Source organism: Sceloporus undulatus, chromosome 6 (assembly GCF_019175285.1).
Source record: "Sceloporus undulatus isolate JIND9_A2432 ecotype Alabama chromosome 6, SceUnd_v1.1, whole genome shotgun sequence".
Classification (NCBI taxonomy): domain Eukaryota; kingdom Metazoa; phylum Chordata; class Lepidosauria; order Squamata; family Phrynosomatidae; genus Sceloporus; species Sceloporus undulatus.
Window position 1 is genome coordinate 141633358 of NC_056527.1, and position 19234 is coordinate 141652591.

General features: G+C 41.1%; 1 protein-coding gene across 1 annotated transcript in view; it reads right to left on the reverse strand.

Moving 5' to 3' along the window:
* Nucleotides 1–19234, reverse strand: part of TMEM45B (transmembrane protein 45B) — a 38096-nt gene that overhangs the window by 11727 nt on the left and 7135 nt on the right. Inside the window, exon 2 of the mRNA XM_042475157.1 lies at nt 1450–1653. Coding sequence (XP_042331091.1) covers nt 1450–1633 — 184 coding nt within the window. The 5' untranslated portion in view covers nt 1634–1653. The remainder of the gene's footprint in view (nt 1–1449; nt 1654–19234) is intronic.

Below are 19234 nucleotides of genomic sequence, written 5' to 3' on the forward strand. Positions count from 1 at the left end.
GCTGGTCACTGGAGTTTCCAGGACCAGCCATATAACACCGGTGTTGAAAGACCTTCACTGGCTGCCTATTCGTTTCCGGGCCCAATATAAGGCGTTGGTGATTACCTATAAAGCCCTAAATGGCTTGGGCCCAGGATACCTGAAGGACCGCCTCTCCCCGTATATTCCGTCCCGCACCCTCAGAACATCCGGGCAGCTATTACTGAAGGTGCCTGGCGCTAGGCTCTCTTCCGTCACAAGGCGGACCTTTTCCATCGCCGCCCCGGCCCTTTGGAACACGCTGCCCGCCGAGCTCTGCTCGACTACCTCCCTGGCCCAATTTAAAAAGGATCTGAAGACCTTTTTATTCCAGCAAGCGTTCCCCCCATAAAAATCCTAAGGGCCTCCCTCCTCTTCCGTGGCCATGAGGATGGGCTAATGGGGCTTGTTGTTTTTATTTTTATTGTACAATGCTCTGACTTGTTTTTAACCTATTGTATGTATAATGTATAATGTATGTAAACCGCCCTGATCCAAGGAAGGCGCGGTATATAAATAAAACTTTTATTATTATTATTTAAAAATGCTTATTGAAAACTTATCTATATTTAAAGCTTTTGGAGATAACCAGATATTTAATACTTTTTTTTTTTTAACTGATGGTTGGCTGTGTTACTTTTATTATATCTTAGCAAACAATTTACTTTGAGATTTCAGATATTTGTAATGTTAGAAATATAATGCATGATTTTCCAATGTATGATTTTAGTCAGTCAGACAGTCAAGCCTTTATTACAGTCAACAAACCATAGAGCAAACACACACATCCACACCGAAATGCCCCAACAGTTATATACATCTTACACATCTGGAAACAACAATGTGAGCACTCTATATTGAGAAGTAAGAACAAACAATATTAAAATAAAACAGTCAGCTATAATTGACTACAAATCAATACATTTTTAAAAACAGCTTAGTAAAATGTGTTTGAAAAGGATTACAAAAGAAATACAATGGAAACAGATAAAATATTAAAGCCATGTTTTTTTGTGGGTTTTTCGGACTATGTAGCCATGTTCTAGAAGAGTTTATTCCTGATGTTTTGCCAGCATCTGCATTTTCTGAAGATGCCAGCCACAGATGCTGGCGAAATGTCAGGAATAAACTCTTCCCACAAAGAACTATGGATGCCAGCCATGAAAGCCTTTGACTTCACATTAAAGCCATGGTTTTAACTGTGTTTTTATGCAGATTCATAGTCTTGCAGCGCTTAGTGGAAGTACAGGGTATAAATCTAACATAGTTTACAATATAACCTTCATTACAGGGAAAAAAGAAGTAATTACTGCAAAACAGGTTTTGTTTTAAAGTAATTACTTCCAAGCGCTACTTAAAAGCAAGGAGCCAGAGGTAATAGGAATGGCAACTCCAGGTGCTCCAGGTTGATCATCATATTTCAAGTCTCACCTATTGTTGCAAAGATGACTTTGACTGCTCCTTCAATGATCTCAAGACGGTCAAAACTACGGTGCACATGGCCCTTTTTGTCCAGCTTCCTGCTGTAGTGTGTCAGCACGGCTTTCGTGGCCCACCAGAGCCCAAAGAGTAAAAAGAAACTGCCTGGAAGAGCATGACCCTTAAAGTTTGCCATGTCTGATCAACTCACAGAACCTGCAAGGAGGAAATGGGAAGCCAGAGGTTAAGTATCTTGGTCACAGACTAAATAAAAAGAATGCTAATAATAACTGTGAAACTGGGTGGGAACCAGAACTGGTGGAGAAATAACAAGGATTTCTTCTTCCTTTTTTCCCTTGCAATGTGACAGGTGTGACAGCTCCAATAGCAAAGTCTTGACAAAGAACCTCCTTTTAACAAAATCTATTTCGGTCTGTCCATCCCTGCTTTCCTCTGTGTCTTCTGTGTATCTGGAAGGTTTTTTTTAGCATCATTGGTATTGGAAGCATTGGTATCGGAAGGACTTTTATTGCCAAATTGCAGGGGCGTATTTGCATTAAACGGTGCAATAAAACTCCAGCTGTAAAGAATGGGATTCTACTCCATCCCATTCTTTCTGTGCTTTTTATGTGAACAGCAAAAGAGTGAGAAAATGGGAACGTGGATTATCCTGCTTCATCAGCTACCTAAACCCTCCCATCATAGATCTATAACTTTGACCATTAAAATGGAAATCCAAAGAAAAGTGGAAGCTTGGTGAAAAAAGAACGTGTCTCTGGAAGCTTTTGGAAGAAGCTTTCAAGTGGTTTCTTAAAAGTTCAAAATGTTTTGGCTTACTTACCTGAACTGACCTTGTTTACCTGGCAAGGTTATTTCATTTCATATTGTTAGTTTTGAATTAAAAAGGGTTTGATTGTTTTAGCCCTCTCTGTCAGTGAGCTCTGGTGCCAAAGCAAACTACAGTTCTCAGAATTCAGCCATGGCAGTTAAAATGGTAAATCACTCCTGAGTGACTTTAACCTCATAAACTGTATGATGATGAAACTGTGGAATACCTTGCTTCATTTCATTCCTGCCACATTAAGGTTGCTTTGTTAAGCTTTGTTTTGATCTTCCATTCATCCATATATGAATGAATGAATATCAAAATGGAAAAATGGTAAAATACAATGGCAAATTGTTTTAGCTTCTCCCTTCTTCAGCGAACCTGAATCAGTGTCTTGAGAGAGAAATAGGCCAAAATCAAACAGTAATTTCAACCTAGATTACATTTATTTGCTAAACCAGTGGAATGTATATAAATCTTGACATACCAAATTCCTATTGATTCAATTGGTCTTCTCCAGGTTTGATTAATATTGGATACAGTACCCAAAATGTGTTGTGTGGAAGGGGTGTCATAATGCCGCACTGCAGTGCTTATGACGCCCCTTCCAGGAAGCTGCTTGGAACAGCTTCTTTTTGCATCCTAGAGGGAGCAGATTGGGTCCCACTGCATGCAGTTGCTGAGGCACTGATCTGGAGCAAAAAGGGGTGCCTCACCACCCAGCTGTACAGTCCCTCTGTTAGTGTATCATCCATACAGCTACCTAACAGAGGTGATATGATAGCCCTGTTTAAATATTTGAAAGGATGTCATATTGAGGCGGGAGCAAGCTTGTTTTCTTCTGCTCCAGAGAACAGGACCCGGAACAATGGATGCAAGCTACAGGAAAAGAGATTCCACCTCAACATTAGGAAGAACTTCCTGACAGTAAGGGCTGTTCGACAGTGGAACACACTCCCTCGGAGTGTAGTGGAGTCTTCTTCCCTGGAGGTCTTCAAACAGAGGTTTGATGGCCATCTGTCGGGAATGCTTTGATTTGGATTTCCTGCATGGCAGGAGGTTGGACTGGATGGCCCTTGCGGTCTCTTCCAACTCTATGATTCTATGATTCTAGATCTCCTCCCTTGGAGGCTGTTGGATCCTTTTGGATTGTGGAAAGAGGGTCTTATGTCTGGTACCACCAAAGATCTTATTAAAGCACTGGTCCATAGATGGAATCAAGACTTGACTAGAGTTATTGACACAACCAATCCCAAAGGTCCTTTCTGACCCATTATTAATCATGCCCTATAAGAGATTTCAGGGGCCTGAAATAAGGAGGAGGATGATAGAGTGCAGACACTCAATGTCTATCTGACAAGACATGATATAGAGAATATATTTGATTCTATAAAGTGGTACTACGTACAGCGAAGAAAACTTTATTTTCTGCACATATTGCATCTATGAATTTGCATCCAGTTGGAGTATTCAGAGTAATGAGAGGTTTAACTTAGTCACTCTCCCTCCTGAATCCAATCCTAGAGTCTTCAGAAGTTTGTTGTGATGCTTTTAATGATCACTTCACAGATAAAATCTTTCAAATAAGAATCAACTTAAATGCTATCATTGTACCAGAAGTTGGCAATGGGGTGTCCAGTGACTCTGGGAGAAGGATTACACTGGATCAGCTCCAAGTGATTGATATTGCCAATGTGGACAACTCCTGGGGCAAGTAAGGAGACAACTTGTCCTCTTGATCCCTTGTCTGGTCGTCCAGGATGGAGATGCAGTTAGACCTCAAATACAATATTAATGTATTTCCCAGGGAGGGAAGTTTTCCCTCTTGTTTTAAAGACACAGTCTTACATCCACTTCTAAAAAAGCCCTCCCTGGACTCCTGGACTTAAACAACTATGGACCAGTATCAAATCTCCTTTATCTGGACAAGGTGATCAAGAGTGCTGTTGCCTCCGAACTTCAGGCAGTCTGGGATGATAAAAGTTATCTAGAGCCATTTGGCATTGATACAACTATGGTCACCATATAGTCACCTTAGTGGATAATCTTTTCCTGAGCATTGAGAGGGGGGAGTGTATCTCTGCTTGTGCTTCTGGACCTCTCAGTGGCATTCAATACCATAGTATCTTTCTGGGACACATGAGGAATTTGAGAATCAGAGGCACTGTGCTTCAGTGGTCCCAGTACTATTTCTTAGGCAGGTTCAAGACAGTAGTGCTTGGGGATAGCTGTTACTCAAGATGTCATTCTATCTCCAATGCTATTCAACATCTACGCAAAACTGCTTTGAGAAATCATCCAGAGACATGGTGTGGGGTGCTACCAGTATGCTGATGACACTGAAATATACTGCCTTCAAAAACAGCTTCAGCTAAGGATAGTGTGTCTTCTCTGATTGAATGCCTGGAGGAGGTAATGGGCTGAATGAGGAAAATCAAATTGAAGTTGAATCGAGACATCAAGGGTCCTAACCTGACCCAACCTAACAAGGGTCAACCACTCCTTGAAAGGGTTAGTGTGTTTGCAGATTGAGGGGTGTTTCTGGATCTGTCTCTCCAAACTGACAGTTCAGATACTTTCTGTTATGCTAGCTGCACCCTTTTCTAGAGCTGAAGGACCTAAAGATGATAGTACATGTTCTGATAACCTCAAGGTTGGACTTTTGCAATGCACTGTACATTGGGCTACCTGTGTAGTTTGGAAATTTCAAATCATTCAAAACATGGTGGCCAGATTGATTACTGGAACATCTAGAAGTGATCATATCATGCCAGTGTTGAAAGCACTCTATTGGTTGCTGCTTAGTTTCAGGGCAAGGTACAAAGTGTTGGATATTATAAAGTCCTACATGGTTGGGGTTATCTTTGAGATCACCTCCTTCCATATAATCCACCCCATAAACTCAGGTCCCCAGGCAGACATCCGGCCAGCTAGGAATAGGTTGGTAAATGTCAGCCAGCAGACTTTTTCTTCAGCCACCCCTAGACTGTGGAGCAACCTGCTGGAAGAGATTTGACAGTCAAATAAATGCTGTCTGGATTTAAAACAGCATTAAAGACTAGTCTCCTATCCAGATAATTTTAAAACTGTGACTGACAAATTTTTAAACATGGGTTGTTTTAATATGTAGGTGTCTTATTTTATTCTTTTAAACAGATGTGTGTTTTTAAATGATTTGTTGTTCCCAACATCAATCCATGGGGAGATGCGGGTAAGGAATAGTAGCAATAATAATAATAATAAATGATGATGACGATGATATTATAAAAGTATTTTGTAAAGGTAAAACTTCCCTGCCAAGTCTGACAATGCTGTCAGTTTATGTTTCCATGTTTCACTTGTTGGTAGATGGGTGATTACACAACCAAGTATTCCACAGCCATAGTTTTCTCTCTCACACACAACATTGGCCTTTTGGTATGTTCTGAGATTAGTTACCAAGGTGAGTTGCAGTAATTTGCCCTCGGGCAAAACAGTCCTGGTTTATATCTAGCAATGTGAACAGCCTGCTTACTCTCTGCAGCAGGAAGGGATTGGCAATACAGAATAACTGTGAGGACTTTGTGCTTGGGAGTAGCCTTTTAGATTTCCATTCATGGATGAAACTGACATCATTTTTCTGTTTACTGGCTCAAATGACCCCACCTCCTGTGAAACAAAAATAACTTCTAAAATCAACATTGTCAACTATTTTCTGAATAGATGAATGTTAACCAGACATGTGTGGAATGTTTGATTTCTGTATGACAACATATACTATTTGATTTCAGTATCTGGCAGCCTTTGATAGATGACATGCAGTGGACTTGAATAGTTGGCAACTTTGAAGGAGTCATATTTCCTGCCTGTACACATTACCAAAATATGGTACAAAGGTTTATTGTTAGAATGGCTTCTTGTGTGGTATGTGGGCTGTTTTAATTTGATAGATATAAGGCCAAAGCCTTCATGGACACACAAAACTAGTGGTACAGTTCTTTGGTTCTTGGGATGTATTCTGAGTCCATATATTTATGGACTGATGGTTAAGTGCCATTTGACAGTGGACTCTTTTGGAGCATGGTGGGCTATCCTTCTTTGGAAAGTTTTTAACAGATGTTAGATGCCCACCTCTTAGGGGTATTTGAGTGGTGAATTTCTGGCAGAGTGTAGGATGAAATGAGCTGAAATGAGATTTTGGCATTGACTTCAATTCTTCAAATGTGAGCGCCCTGGGTTAGATAAGGAAATGAACATTGGCAAGACAGCATAATTGCAAAACAGATTGCAAGCCTGAGAAGATGGGACTTGGATACTGAATTTGTCAAACTCCTTTGACAGAAGGTTGGCTAAAAACTACTGCCACTACTAACTATTACTACTGGTGGTGGTGGTGATGATGATGGTAAATGAAGAATGGAGTAGAGTATGTAGCAGTCAATGGGAGCTCATGGATCAAGCTTATAGGGGCAGCCATACTCACAAAACTGTGGGGAGAAACACACCCTACTAAATGCATGAAATGCACATTTGTAGACACTACGGTAGTAATAATAAACATAATTACCATTTGCAGCAATAATAACTCAAATGTTCTTCAGAATATGTGCACTTTGACTTCTTATGAATAATTTGACCATTTGGCTTGCTTGATGGTGGGAGAAGGGACTTCCGTTCCAGGGGAAGGCGTGATAGATGCATCATATCTATCTCACCTTCCTGTCCCCCTCCCAACCTGAAGGACCTGAGGGTCACTCCAACCGTGCCACAAACCCTGTCGCTGCTCCTGTGCAATGCCAGGTCTATCAATAACAAGACCCACATCCTCCAGGATCTACTGGAGGACTCTAAGTGTGACCTGGCTTGCATTACCGAGACCTGGCTGGGGCCTGAAGGGGACGCCGTGTGGGCTCAGGCCCTGCCTGCTGGGTACTCGGTGAAGGACCAGCGCAGGTTAGGTGGGCGGGGGGGGGTGTGGCCTTGGTGCACAGGAACACCGTGTCCCTCTCCAGGAACCACATCCGACAGACCTCCTATATCGAGTGTATTTACCTGACCCTAAAGGCTAGGGACAGTCTAGGGATTCTGTTAGTGTATCGGCCACCCCGTGCATTAGCGGACTCCCTTAACGAGCTGACACAGCTGGTCGCTGAGCTGATGTTGGAGACCCCCAGGCTTCTTGTCCTGGGGGACTTCAACATCTCCCTCACGGCCAGCCATGTTCCATCTGGTGCGGCTCGGGAATTCATGGATACCATGGCGGCCATGGGCCTGTCCCAGCTGATACAGGGTCCTACGCATTGTGCGGGTAATACGCTCGATTTGGTCTTCTGTTCGGAGGCGGAAAATCCATGGGTGGAAATAGCCAATATTTCCCCCTTGTCATGGACGGATCATTTCCTGGTAGAGGTGAAAATCAAGGCTTCTACCCAGATCCCCTCCTTCACCAGTAATCCACAACAGCAACTTGCTTAAAAGCAGTGAAGTTTATTGAGATATAGATGAAAGTGGTCAGACAGACTTCTTAGTGAACTCTGAAAGTCAAGCCTCAAACATCAGGTTAAAAGTACTCCTTTTTTTCCTCTCCCGCCTTCTACTGCCCACAGTTCCCCCTCCTGCTTGCTTCCCAGGCTAGCCAGCTTGAGAAACCAGGTTGACCTTGGACAAGTTCTGCAGATGTCTCCGACTAATTAAACAGTGCATTCCAAACCTATGCAGCTATCCCGCCAAAGCATCCCATCCCCCCTGAGCAACCAAGCTGGCAGAACTTCATCTAAAGCAATTACAACAATAATATGAACAGCAACCAAAGTGAATGTGAATATTGATCAGTAATTGGCTTTGGAGTTCTGACAGGTGGACCAGTTAGGATGGTCCACCCTCGAAGGCTGATGGAACCTGGAAGGTTCCAAGAAGCCCTAGAGGGGCTCACGGTTGGAAATGACGGCGACTCTGTTGATGCCCTCACCGGTATCTGGAATACCGGTCTTTCCAGGGCTATACACAGTATCGCTCCCAAGCGCCCTCTCAGGCCCGCTTCCAAATGTAAGCCCTGGTATACGGAAGATCTCCGGGCGAGGAAGCGAGCTCTGCGACGGCTAGAGTACCGTTGGCGGAAACACCTTTGCTTACACGACAAGACTCTCCTAGACCAATTATTGAAGGACTACGGAGAGGCAATACGAGCAACAAAGAACTCCTTCTATGGTGCTCGTATTGCGTCCGCGGAGTCGCGTCCGGCAGAGTTGTTCAGGGTGGTCAGGGAGCTAACTCAGCTCCCTCCCGCCCTGAACCAGATCCTTGAACCTTCTAAGGCCTGCTGTGACCTGTTTAACGACTTTTTTGTGGATAAAACTTCTCGTATAAGCGAAGGTCTGAACGCTGACATTATAGCAGAACCTAGTGTAGAAGTATCCAGAGCCTCCATGGACTATGTTAAACTGGATCAGTTTGAGTTGGTGAGTACCGAGGATGTGGACAAGATCCTCGGAAGCGTTTGGAAAACAACCTGCTCTCTTGATCCCTGTCCCTCGTGGTTAGCGGCCCAGGGGGGACCGGCGGCAACATTGTTGTTACGCCGGATAATTAATACATCCTTGAGGGATGGGCGATTTCCATCGGATCTTAAATTGGCCATTGTAAAACCGATCCTAAAAAAGCCCTCCCTCAACCCCCTGGTTCATAATAATTATCGGCCTGTTTCGCTGCTACCATTTTTAGGGAAGGTGATCGAGAGGGTGGTTGCGATCCAGCTTCAGGCGGTCTTGGATGAAACGGATTATCTGGACCCATTTCAAACTGGCTTCCGGGCGGGTCACGGGGTTGAGACAGCCATGGTCGCCTTGGTCGATTATCTCCGTCTGGGCATTGACAGGGGAAGCGTGTCCCTGTTGGTGCTCTTGGACATCTCAGCGGCTTTCGATACCATAGACCATGGTATCCTTCTGGGGCGCCTGGCAGAGGTGGGAATCGGGGGCACTGCGCTCCAGTGGTTCCGCTCCTACCTCTCTGGGAGGTCCCAGATGGTGCAGCTGGGAGACGTGTGCTCCGACGAGAGGCCCCTTAAAACCGGGGTCCCTCAAGGGGCCATTCTGTCTCCCATGCTATTTAACATTTACTTTTTTTTTTAAATATTTTTTATTATTAAAATACACTCTATACAAAAAACAACACTAATAACTTTACATGTCCATAAATAAAAAATAACAGTTAATTAAAACAAACTTGACAAAACCAAAAAACAAAACAGACAACAAAACAAAATTAAACTACAAACATCTCCTGACAGCTAAACAATAACATAAAATCTTCCTTCCCTTCCTTTGAGCTAAATATTTGTACTGCATTATTTATTTGACTTTCCTTTAACTCCTCTTACGACCCTGTAATCATGTTTTTGGAATATCTTTCCATTCTCCCTTTATACATATTTAAATATATATTTATATATCTATTTACCTTCTATTATACTTCACATAATATCCTATTACTTTTAATTAATATCTATTTGTACATACAGTATATTCCAATAAATTTCTTTTTTTTTTTGACAATTATCAGTATTTCATCTAACATCTTATCTCTTAAAACTATAACTAATACAGAGATCATACTATGCATTCTGATATCGAATTAGTCTCTTCCTTTTCGTGTCATCAAATAATCCAGTACTGGTCTCCATTGTTTATTTACCTCATTAACATTTTCATTTCTGAGTAAATATGTTAATTTATCTGCTATTATCATATCATATATCTTGTTATACCATTCTTCCCTTACCGGTGTTTCTTTACATTTCCATTTTCTTGCAAATACCATTCTTGCTGCAGTCACCAGGTAAAATATCACTTTTCCATATTCCTTTTCTATCTTTGTATCTGTTATTATCCCTAATAGGAATAAGATCATATCTCTCTTTATTTTGATATTTAGTATTTTTTCTATTTCAATGTGGATCTCTTTCCAAAATTCTTTCGCTTTTTTACATTCCCACCACATGTGTTTAAAAGTTCCAATTTTTCCCTTACAATTCCAGCATTCTGGTTTACCCTTTTTATTAATTTTGCATAGTTTTTCTGGTGTCAGGTACCATCTATATTGAGTTTTATAATAGTTTTCTTTTATATCAGCACAGAGGGTATATTTTATTCTTTTATTCCAATTTTTTTCCCAATCATCCAACATTATTGGTCTCCCTATATCTTGTGCCCAGGTTATCATAAAATGTTTGATTGTTTCATTTTCCATCTCTAGATTTAATAAAAGTTTATATAATTTGGATATTCTGTGTTCCTCCTCATTAATTAAAATTTTTGCCAACTGTGTCCCTTCTTTTTCAATCTGATGTGTTTTGGCGTCTAATTTATATCTTTCCACCATCTGCATGTAGAGGAACCAGTTACAATTTAACCCTTCTCCAATCAGTTCTTCCATTGTTTTTACTCTATATTTTCCTAATTCCTTCTTAAGTAAATCATCATATGTTTTCCAATCCATTTCCTTCATTTTTTCTCTTCTAAAAAATGCCTCATTAATGGATGTCCATCTGGGAATTTTTTGCATGATATGTGGCTTGTATTTCGTCCATATTCTGAAAAGCGATTTTCTTACCATATGGTTGTTGAAATTTTTGTTCACTTTAATTTTGTCATAAATAAGGTACGCATGCCACCCATAAATATTGTCAAACCCTTCTAGTTCTAGTAATTTGTGATTTTTTATTTGTATCCACTCTCTTACCCAGTCTAAACAACATGCATTATAATACATCCTAAAATTTGGTAGGCCTAATCCTCCTTTTTCTTTCTTATCTTGTAGTACTTTCATTTTAACCCTTGGTTTCTTGTTATTCCAGATGAAATTAGCTATATCCCTTTCCCAGATCTTAAATGGTTTATCATTCATGATTATTGGTATTGTTTGAAATAAAAAAAGTAATTTAGGGGTTACATTCATTTGCACCGTCGAGATCCTGCCTAGCCAGGAGATATTTAAGTTATTCCATTGTTGTAGGTCTTTCTTTATCTCTTTCCAAACTTGTTCATAATTGTTCTTAAACAAATCTGAATTTTTTTTAGTTATTTGGATCCCTAAATATCTAATTTTTTCTTTTATTTCACAACCGGATATACTCTGGATTTTTTTCTTTTTCGCTTTTATTCATGTTTAATACCAAAATATTCGTTTTACTTTTATTAATTTTCAATCCTGCTAATTCGCCAAATTCTTTAATCGTTTCAAATACTAAAGGTATAGTCTCCACAGGGTTAGCCAGTGCCAGTACCAAGTCGTCCGCATATGCTTTCAATTTGAATTCCGAATTTTTAATCTTTATGCCTATAATTTTCTTTTCATTTCTAATCTTGTTATTTAATACCTCTAACACAGTTATGAATAATAATGGTGACAATGGGCATCCTTGCCTAGTTCCTTTTTCAATTTGTATAGATTTGGTTTTTTGTCCATTGATTAACATTTACATGAAACCGCTGGGAGAGATCATCCGGAGACATGGGGCGCGGGGTTATCAGTACGCTGATGACACCCAAATCATTTTCTCTATGTCTCCGACTGATGCAGTGACTGGGGATGGCGTCTCTCCTCTCGTGGCCTGTCTAGAGTCAGTAATGGGCTGGATGAGGGAAAACCGACTCAAGCTGAATCCAGAGAAAACGGAGGTACTAGTGATAGGTTCCCCTGGTCCAGGAATGGCGGTGGTTCCACCTGTCCTGAACGGGGTCACGCTCCCTGTGAAGGACTCCGTGCGCAGTCTGGGGGTGCTTCTTGACTCGTCGCTTCACCTGACAGCTCAGGTGAGTGCGACGGTCAGGAGCGCCTGCTATCAGCTTCGGCTGATCCGCCAGCTGCGCCCATATCTGGCCCAGAGGGACCTAGAAACTGTTGTACACGCTCTGGTAACTTCGAGATTGGATTTCTGCAATGTACTCTACATGGGGCAACCCTTATACCAAACTCGGAAGCTGCAATTGGTTCAGAATATGGCAGCCAGGCTGGTTACTGGTGTTCCCAGGACCAGCCATATAACACCAGTACTAAAAGATCTCCATTGGCTGCCCATTCGCTTCCGAGCTCAATATAAGGCGTTGGTTATTACCTATAAAGCCCTAAATGGCTTGGGCCCAGGATACCTAAAGGACCGCCTCTCCCCGTACATTCTGCCTCGCACCCTCAGAACGTCTAGGCAGCAGTTACTGAAGGTGCCTGGGGCTAGGTTAGCCTCCACCACTCGGAGGACGTTTTCCACAGCTGCCCCAGCCCTTTGGAATACGCTGCCCACTGAGCTCCGCTCATCTACCACCCTGGCCCAATTTAGGAAGGACTTAAAAACCTTCCTATTCCAACAGGCATTCCCCGACTAAATATCCTGTGGGCCTCCCTCCTCTTCCGTGGCCATGAGGTTGGGCTATGGGGCTTTTTATTGTATTTTTATGTGGATGTAATTGTATGCTTTTAATCTTTTACTGTATTGAATGTATTATGTTTTATATGTTGTAAGCCGCCCTGATCTTTTGGAAGGGCGGGGTATAAATAAATTTTTTTATTATTTTATTATTATTAACCTTATTTTCTAAAGACTGAAATTTTATACCTGCTTATCTAGGAATAAACCCTTGTGAACTCACTATGAGTTATTGTGCATTAGGCATGCACAGATTGTTCTGTGCATAAGTCCCAGCAGGGCAATATGAAGTAACTGACAGAAATTAGCAAGGTGTAATTTCACTGAATAACAACAACTTGTAAATGGACGGTTGAGACTGAGCAGCCTATTAGCTGATTGCTGCATACAAGCTACAAAACTGCTGTTAATACTGTAATAGTAGAGAAGTAGGCTAGTTGTTAAAGAATTTCAGCAGCAGAGAAACCCTTGCTATGTCTGAATAAGAAAAGCATCAATTGAAATACACTCTCTTACTAAACGATTAAAGTGATGGTGGTAGGGGGATGTGGTCAAACAACAGAAGTTGTTGAACTACAACTCCCATCATCCCTCACCAATAGCCAGTTGGGAGTCAGAACAGGACTTTGGACATTTCTTTGACTTATTCTATAGCAAATAGGATTATTTTAAAAATCCACCTGCAGAAAGAGACCTTGTACCATTGTCTCCTTTGTTTGTCACTGTACCAGGCTGTGCACTTGCTTAATCATTTACTTGCCCTTCTGTCGTTGGCATTATTCATACAGCCCATTCGTGAAGCTTGGACACAATGGTGAATTGCTTTCTGGATAACAAGGTTCCCCAGTATAGCTGTGGCAAGATGTCCTTTTTCCAAGCAGCTACTGTGGTGGACTGGTTGGGATGTTAGACTAGAAGTTAGAGATCCTTATTCATGTTGAGCGTATCCAAAGGAGAGTGACTAAAATGGTGAAGGGTCTGGAAACCATGAAGCCCTATGAGGAACAACTTAGGGAGCTGGGGATGTTTAGCCTGGAGAAGAGAAGTTTAAGAGGTGATATGATAGCCCTGTTTAAATACTTGAAGGGATGTCATATTGAGGAGGGAGCAACTTGTTTTCTGCTGCTCCAGGGACTAGGACCTGGAGCAATGGATGCAAGCTCCAGGAAAAGAGATTCCAGCTCAACATTCAGAGGAATTTCCTGACAGTAAGGAAGTGGAACACACTCCTTTTTCGGAGTGTAGTGGAGTCTCCTTCTTTAGAGGTCTTTAAACAGAGGCTGGATGGCCATCTGTTGATTATGCTTTGATTGAGAGTTCCTGCATGGCAGAATAGAGTTGGACTGGATGGCCCTTGTGGTCTCTTCCAACTCTATGATTCTATGTCCCCAATGAACTGTCAAATTCACTAGCTGATCTTGTGTCTGTCTTTCTCAGCCTGGCCTAACTTACAAGGTTGCTGTGAGTATAACAGGGGGAGGATGACAGCCATATAAAAACACAAAAACAGCCATGCTGGGTGAGACCAACAACCTGCATAATCCAACACAGTGGTTAGCCGGTTGCCTATGGGAAGTATGAGTGAAACTGTATCCTCCATCTCATTTTCTTTCTAGGTTGCCATCCAGAGTAGAAGCCACAGATTTATGCTTTTAATTTATCTAATTTATCCTGCACTAAAACTATCCTAGTTTGTGGTCACTACTACATTTACTGGCAGTGAATTGCACAGTTCAGCCACTTGCTGTGTGAAGAAATGATTCCTTTCATTTGTCTAGAATTTCTCACCATTCAGCTTTAGACGATGAGCTCAAGTCTGAAGACTATGAGGGAGTACCAAGTTCTTCTTATCCATATTCTCCTCACCATGCATGATTACATACACCTCTATCATGTCTTACTTGCCCTTTTTTCTATGCTAAATTATAGCATACACTTTTTTTTTCTCTTACTGGTGGAGTTATGGTCCCTTGGTTGTTTTGGATGCCAGCACCTTTTCCCACTCCACAATATCATCATGCATGATTATATACACCTCTATCATGCCTTACTTGCCCTTTTAAATTTATACACGGTATTCCAGAAGTGATCACACCATGGATTTTTTGAGGACCACTATGACATTGGCTGTTATATTTTCAGTTCCTTTCCTAATTGTCAGACATGTCAACACAAGTCCATCACTGGGGCAGCATTTTTGTTGTGTTGTCTACCACAACTCCAAGATCCTTTTATTACTAAAATGCCAGTTTAGATTCCATCAGTGCGTGTGGGAAGTTGGGATTGCTTGTCCCAACAGGCAAAAAATTGCAAAATTTTGCTACCAGAACATTAGAACAAATGTCCCTTTTCAGATAGCACTAGCACATACACATTTGATATTAGCTTTAGGTCTTGGGTCTCTTGGGAAATCATATTTGCTCAAAACCTGTCCCCAGCATCTTCCAGTTGGGCAACTGAAAGTATTTACTCTTTCATGACTTGGACAGCACATTAAATACTAAACATGAGAAACTGGAAAATTAATTAATTACTACCAAGATTAATAATTTTAAATATTTTGATTAGGTAGAGGTAATTGATTCATTAGCAACTGTATAAGTTGATATAGGGATATATATTTTCAGTCTGCTGTGCTAATAAACACTTCAGCTAGGATCCTGAAGTGTGTCTGCATAGTGTAAATCTACACATTGAACCTTATCACACTAGAAAAGAAAGTGGAAACAGATTCAGGGAGTAGCAGTTTTCTTCCCACACGATGTCATAGCACTTCAGTACTCTTCCCACTGGAGATCGTTATAAAAGCATGCCTTTTGTCAAACAGATTTTTCCTGTTTGATGTGATTTTACAATTGTCTCCAATGGGAAGAGAACTGAAGTGCAACAATGTTGTGCGGTAAGGCACAGAGAAAGCTGCTATTCTCCAGCTCTGTTTCCATTTTCTTTTCTTTTCTCCTGCTATAAGGTTGTTAGATCCAGCAGTCATGTTACACCACACTTCTGAATACTTTACTGATGTTCTCCAACTGATGCTGCTTCTAATATCAGGAGGTGACATTGATAGGGACCTCTTGGAGGCCATGGCAGTGGCACTTTCTCTTACTTCTTTTGGTACTATAACAGAAGGTGACTCTGGTAAGCCACTTCTGAATCACTTTTACTTTGAAAACCCCATGGTGAGAGAATCGACTATGAATAAGAGGCAGTGCTGGAGGATGAGACTCCAAGTTGGAAGGTGCTTGGCCAGATATTGAGGAAGCACAGAGGAGAATTACAAATAGCACTTTGTCTAATGACACAAATGGGCTCAAGTGAAAAGGACACTTAGGGGCAGTACAGAGGGGTGGCTGGAAGGTGCCCCTTCCTGGCCCGGGTCGGTGCCGCAGCAGACGCACGCTGCAGCACCGACCCACTCCCTAAAAGAAGCTGCTCTGAGCAGCTTCCTGGAAGGTCCATTATAGGAGCGCTTGTGCATCATAATGACACCCTTTCTGGCCAGTGCCTTTTGGGTGCTGCGCACCACGGATGTCATCATGGTGCACGCCGTGTGGATGGGCACGCACCATGATAATGTTGGGGTGGCAGAACTAAGGCTCAGAGCATGTGAATGCTCCACAGTAGTTCAGCCCTAGCAGGCTGTCAGGCCATCACAAAGTGCCGCTTTGTACTGCTTTTTAGCTGCCGATATCTTCAGGAGGGAAAGGAAAATCTCAAATTGCACAACACATCTAATAGAATCTAAGAAGCATGAATCAGGAGAAGCTAGAACTTGTAAAATAAGACATGGAAGATATAAACAGGGGAGCCCAATTCTAAGGGTGTTGGCTGCAGAGGGAAGCAGGGCTTAGCCCTGCTGTTCAGGTCACACAATATCTCAGCAAAGGTGGTTAATGGTTTACAAAATGCGGCTTGACTAAGCATGGGTTTATTACATGCATGCTTATAACAATTATGTTATTCTGCTTGTCAGCACATGTGCCATAGAGACCTACATTTGTGCCAGACTTGGGCTTAACCCTCTGCTTGGCCAAAAGACTCATTAAGTAATCTTGAGCAAATCCCTGGACCTATTTATGCAACGATTACTTATGGGTTTTGTATCATTTAATTGTCATGGCTCCTCACAAAGAATCTGGGGATCTGTGGTTGTTTCTCTCCCCAAAAGTATTTCAAGTTACAGTAAGGAAAGCACAGGAAGATTAAGAAACAGAGATGTAGAAACAAATAGAGGAGGCAATGTTCTGATTACAATACATTCGAAACGATTCAAACTTCAGAACACACTGTTCAGAACAGATTTTCCCAGATATTTTTACGTGACAGTGGAAGATATTTATCTTCATCCACTAAATTTATGGCATAAGAATTAAGATAATGCCAAAATAGATTGAATGCATTCATAGCAGACTGACCTTTTACAATCCTTAGCTGGTGAGTTAGTTCTAAAACCTTGTGTACTGGAAAGTTTTCATGATGTTTCACTGCTAGCTACTTGGTTTTTTGAGTAACGAAGTTTATTTTTTGACAAATAAGAGTCACGTACCTTTACTAATACGATGAATATATTTCAGCTATTTTCAGAATATTACTTTTAACAGCATTTTCAGAGGCATTTTGACATCAATTTTTCATGTTTTACACCATACTCTTATCAAGCTTAAGGTTTCTCCCCTTCAAGAAAAAAGTGACTGATTTGTTTTTAATAGAAAAAACATAACATAAAGAGTTAAATTTTTCCTACTGAGATACTGTATCTTGGCCAGACCATACTTTCTCAGCTTCAGACGAGGACAAGACCAAACTTCCTCTGAACAAATTTTGCCAAGCAACCTGTGGTTTGCCTGAGGTCACCATGAGCCAGAAATGACTTGAAGTCACACAAGTAATGCTCCCTTGCTCTTTTGACTCTGAACTTCCCTCACATAAAAAGCAACGTGCAATTTTTCAACACTCAAACCATATCATATCTCTGCAAAACACCCTCCAACAGCCCCTCTCACACATTTTAGGCCCCACAATCGTGAAACTACTTCCAGATTTGGCCATCTTTGGAACATGATGTGCCAGTCACCATTTTGGATGATATGCAGTACAAGCAAACAAAGAGGTACTTTTGAAACAAGAAGGTCACGTGTGGCCTGTAGGTAAGTGAGTATGTGTGTGAAAATTGTCCACTACTTCCACGCAACTGCATATTCATTTTGCACGAATAAGTTAGGCTATACACACATCAGCCATGATCTGAGTGGAGAAAAGAGCAATTAAAGTGTAAGCATTCCGATTGATAGAATAATAGAATCTTAGCACTGGAAGGGATCACAAGGCTCTTCATCATCATCATCATCATCATCAATCATCATCATCATCATCATCATCATTTTATTACCTGCCTCTTTCCATGAATCAAGGCAGGAAACAACAACAACAACAACCATAATAATAATAATAGGATTTATTTATATGCCGCCCAATCACTGGGAATCTGGGAGGTTTACAACAGAGCGGATAATAGACGGTTCCCTGCCCTCAGGCTTACAATCTGAAATAACAACAAATTAACATGCAACATTCAAAACACAACATCAGTTAAAACACGCACATCATTTAAAAGCATACATCAGTTTAAAAGAACAAACAAAACCAGCACACATTAAAACAATCAATCCACAGTTTGAAATTCGCACTCTAATATTCACAGTTTAAGGATAGGCCTGCCAGAAGAGATTGATCTTTAATACTGTTTTAAATTCAGACAGCGTATTTAGTTGCCAAATCTCTTCTGGCAGATCATTCCACAATGGCTGTGGATATAATAATTTTTCACACAGGGGTTCCCTGAGATCTGAAAAAAAAATTATGTCCTAGTCTAGGGCAAAAAGGTTGAGAAAGGCAGGGCTAGAGATATATAAGTTAGACTGGCACCCTCCCTACTTTCTTTTCGCACACAAGCAAAGACGTTTCTATTCCATCCAAAATTTGATGAAGCATGATATGCATCTGACACAAAGCAGTGGATACTGGTAATTGCTTTTCTGGTGTGCGTATGTGTTTTAATGATATACGTTTTAACCTGGTTTTAATTTTTAATTTTATTTTTTTTCGGATTGTTTAAATTGTGTTTTACTTTTTGTTTCTTAATTTCTTAATTTTTAAAAATTAAACCACTTTGAGTCCCAGTCGGGAGAAAAGGTAGTCTAGACACGATGATGATGATGATGATGGTTAGAATAATTTGATGAATAGGTCCTAGCAAATCACAGCAGTGATGATCCTTAGACATACACACATGTCTTTTCCATTTGCTGTGTTTTCTCTGTCCACCCGTCCTCTCTCACCCACACCTGTTTATGCCAGAATTTACCTATTTTATGGGTTCAGCTCCAGCTATGCAAACATGATATATGATACATTTGGAACAAAAGAGAAACCAACGCCCTAACAGCAACATTGGATGTTATCTTGTTTTCATCCCTGTATCTGCAGAAATGATGAAACACTGGCCTGTTACAGACTGCCAAAATAAAGCTGCTTCGGGTCTCTTTGGAGGTATGCTATTTAAATGATGCATG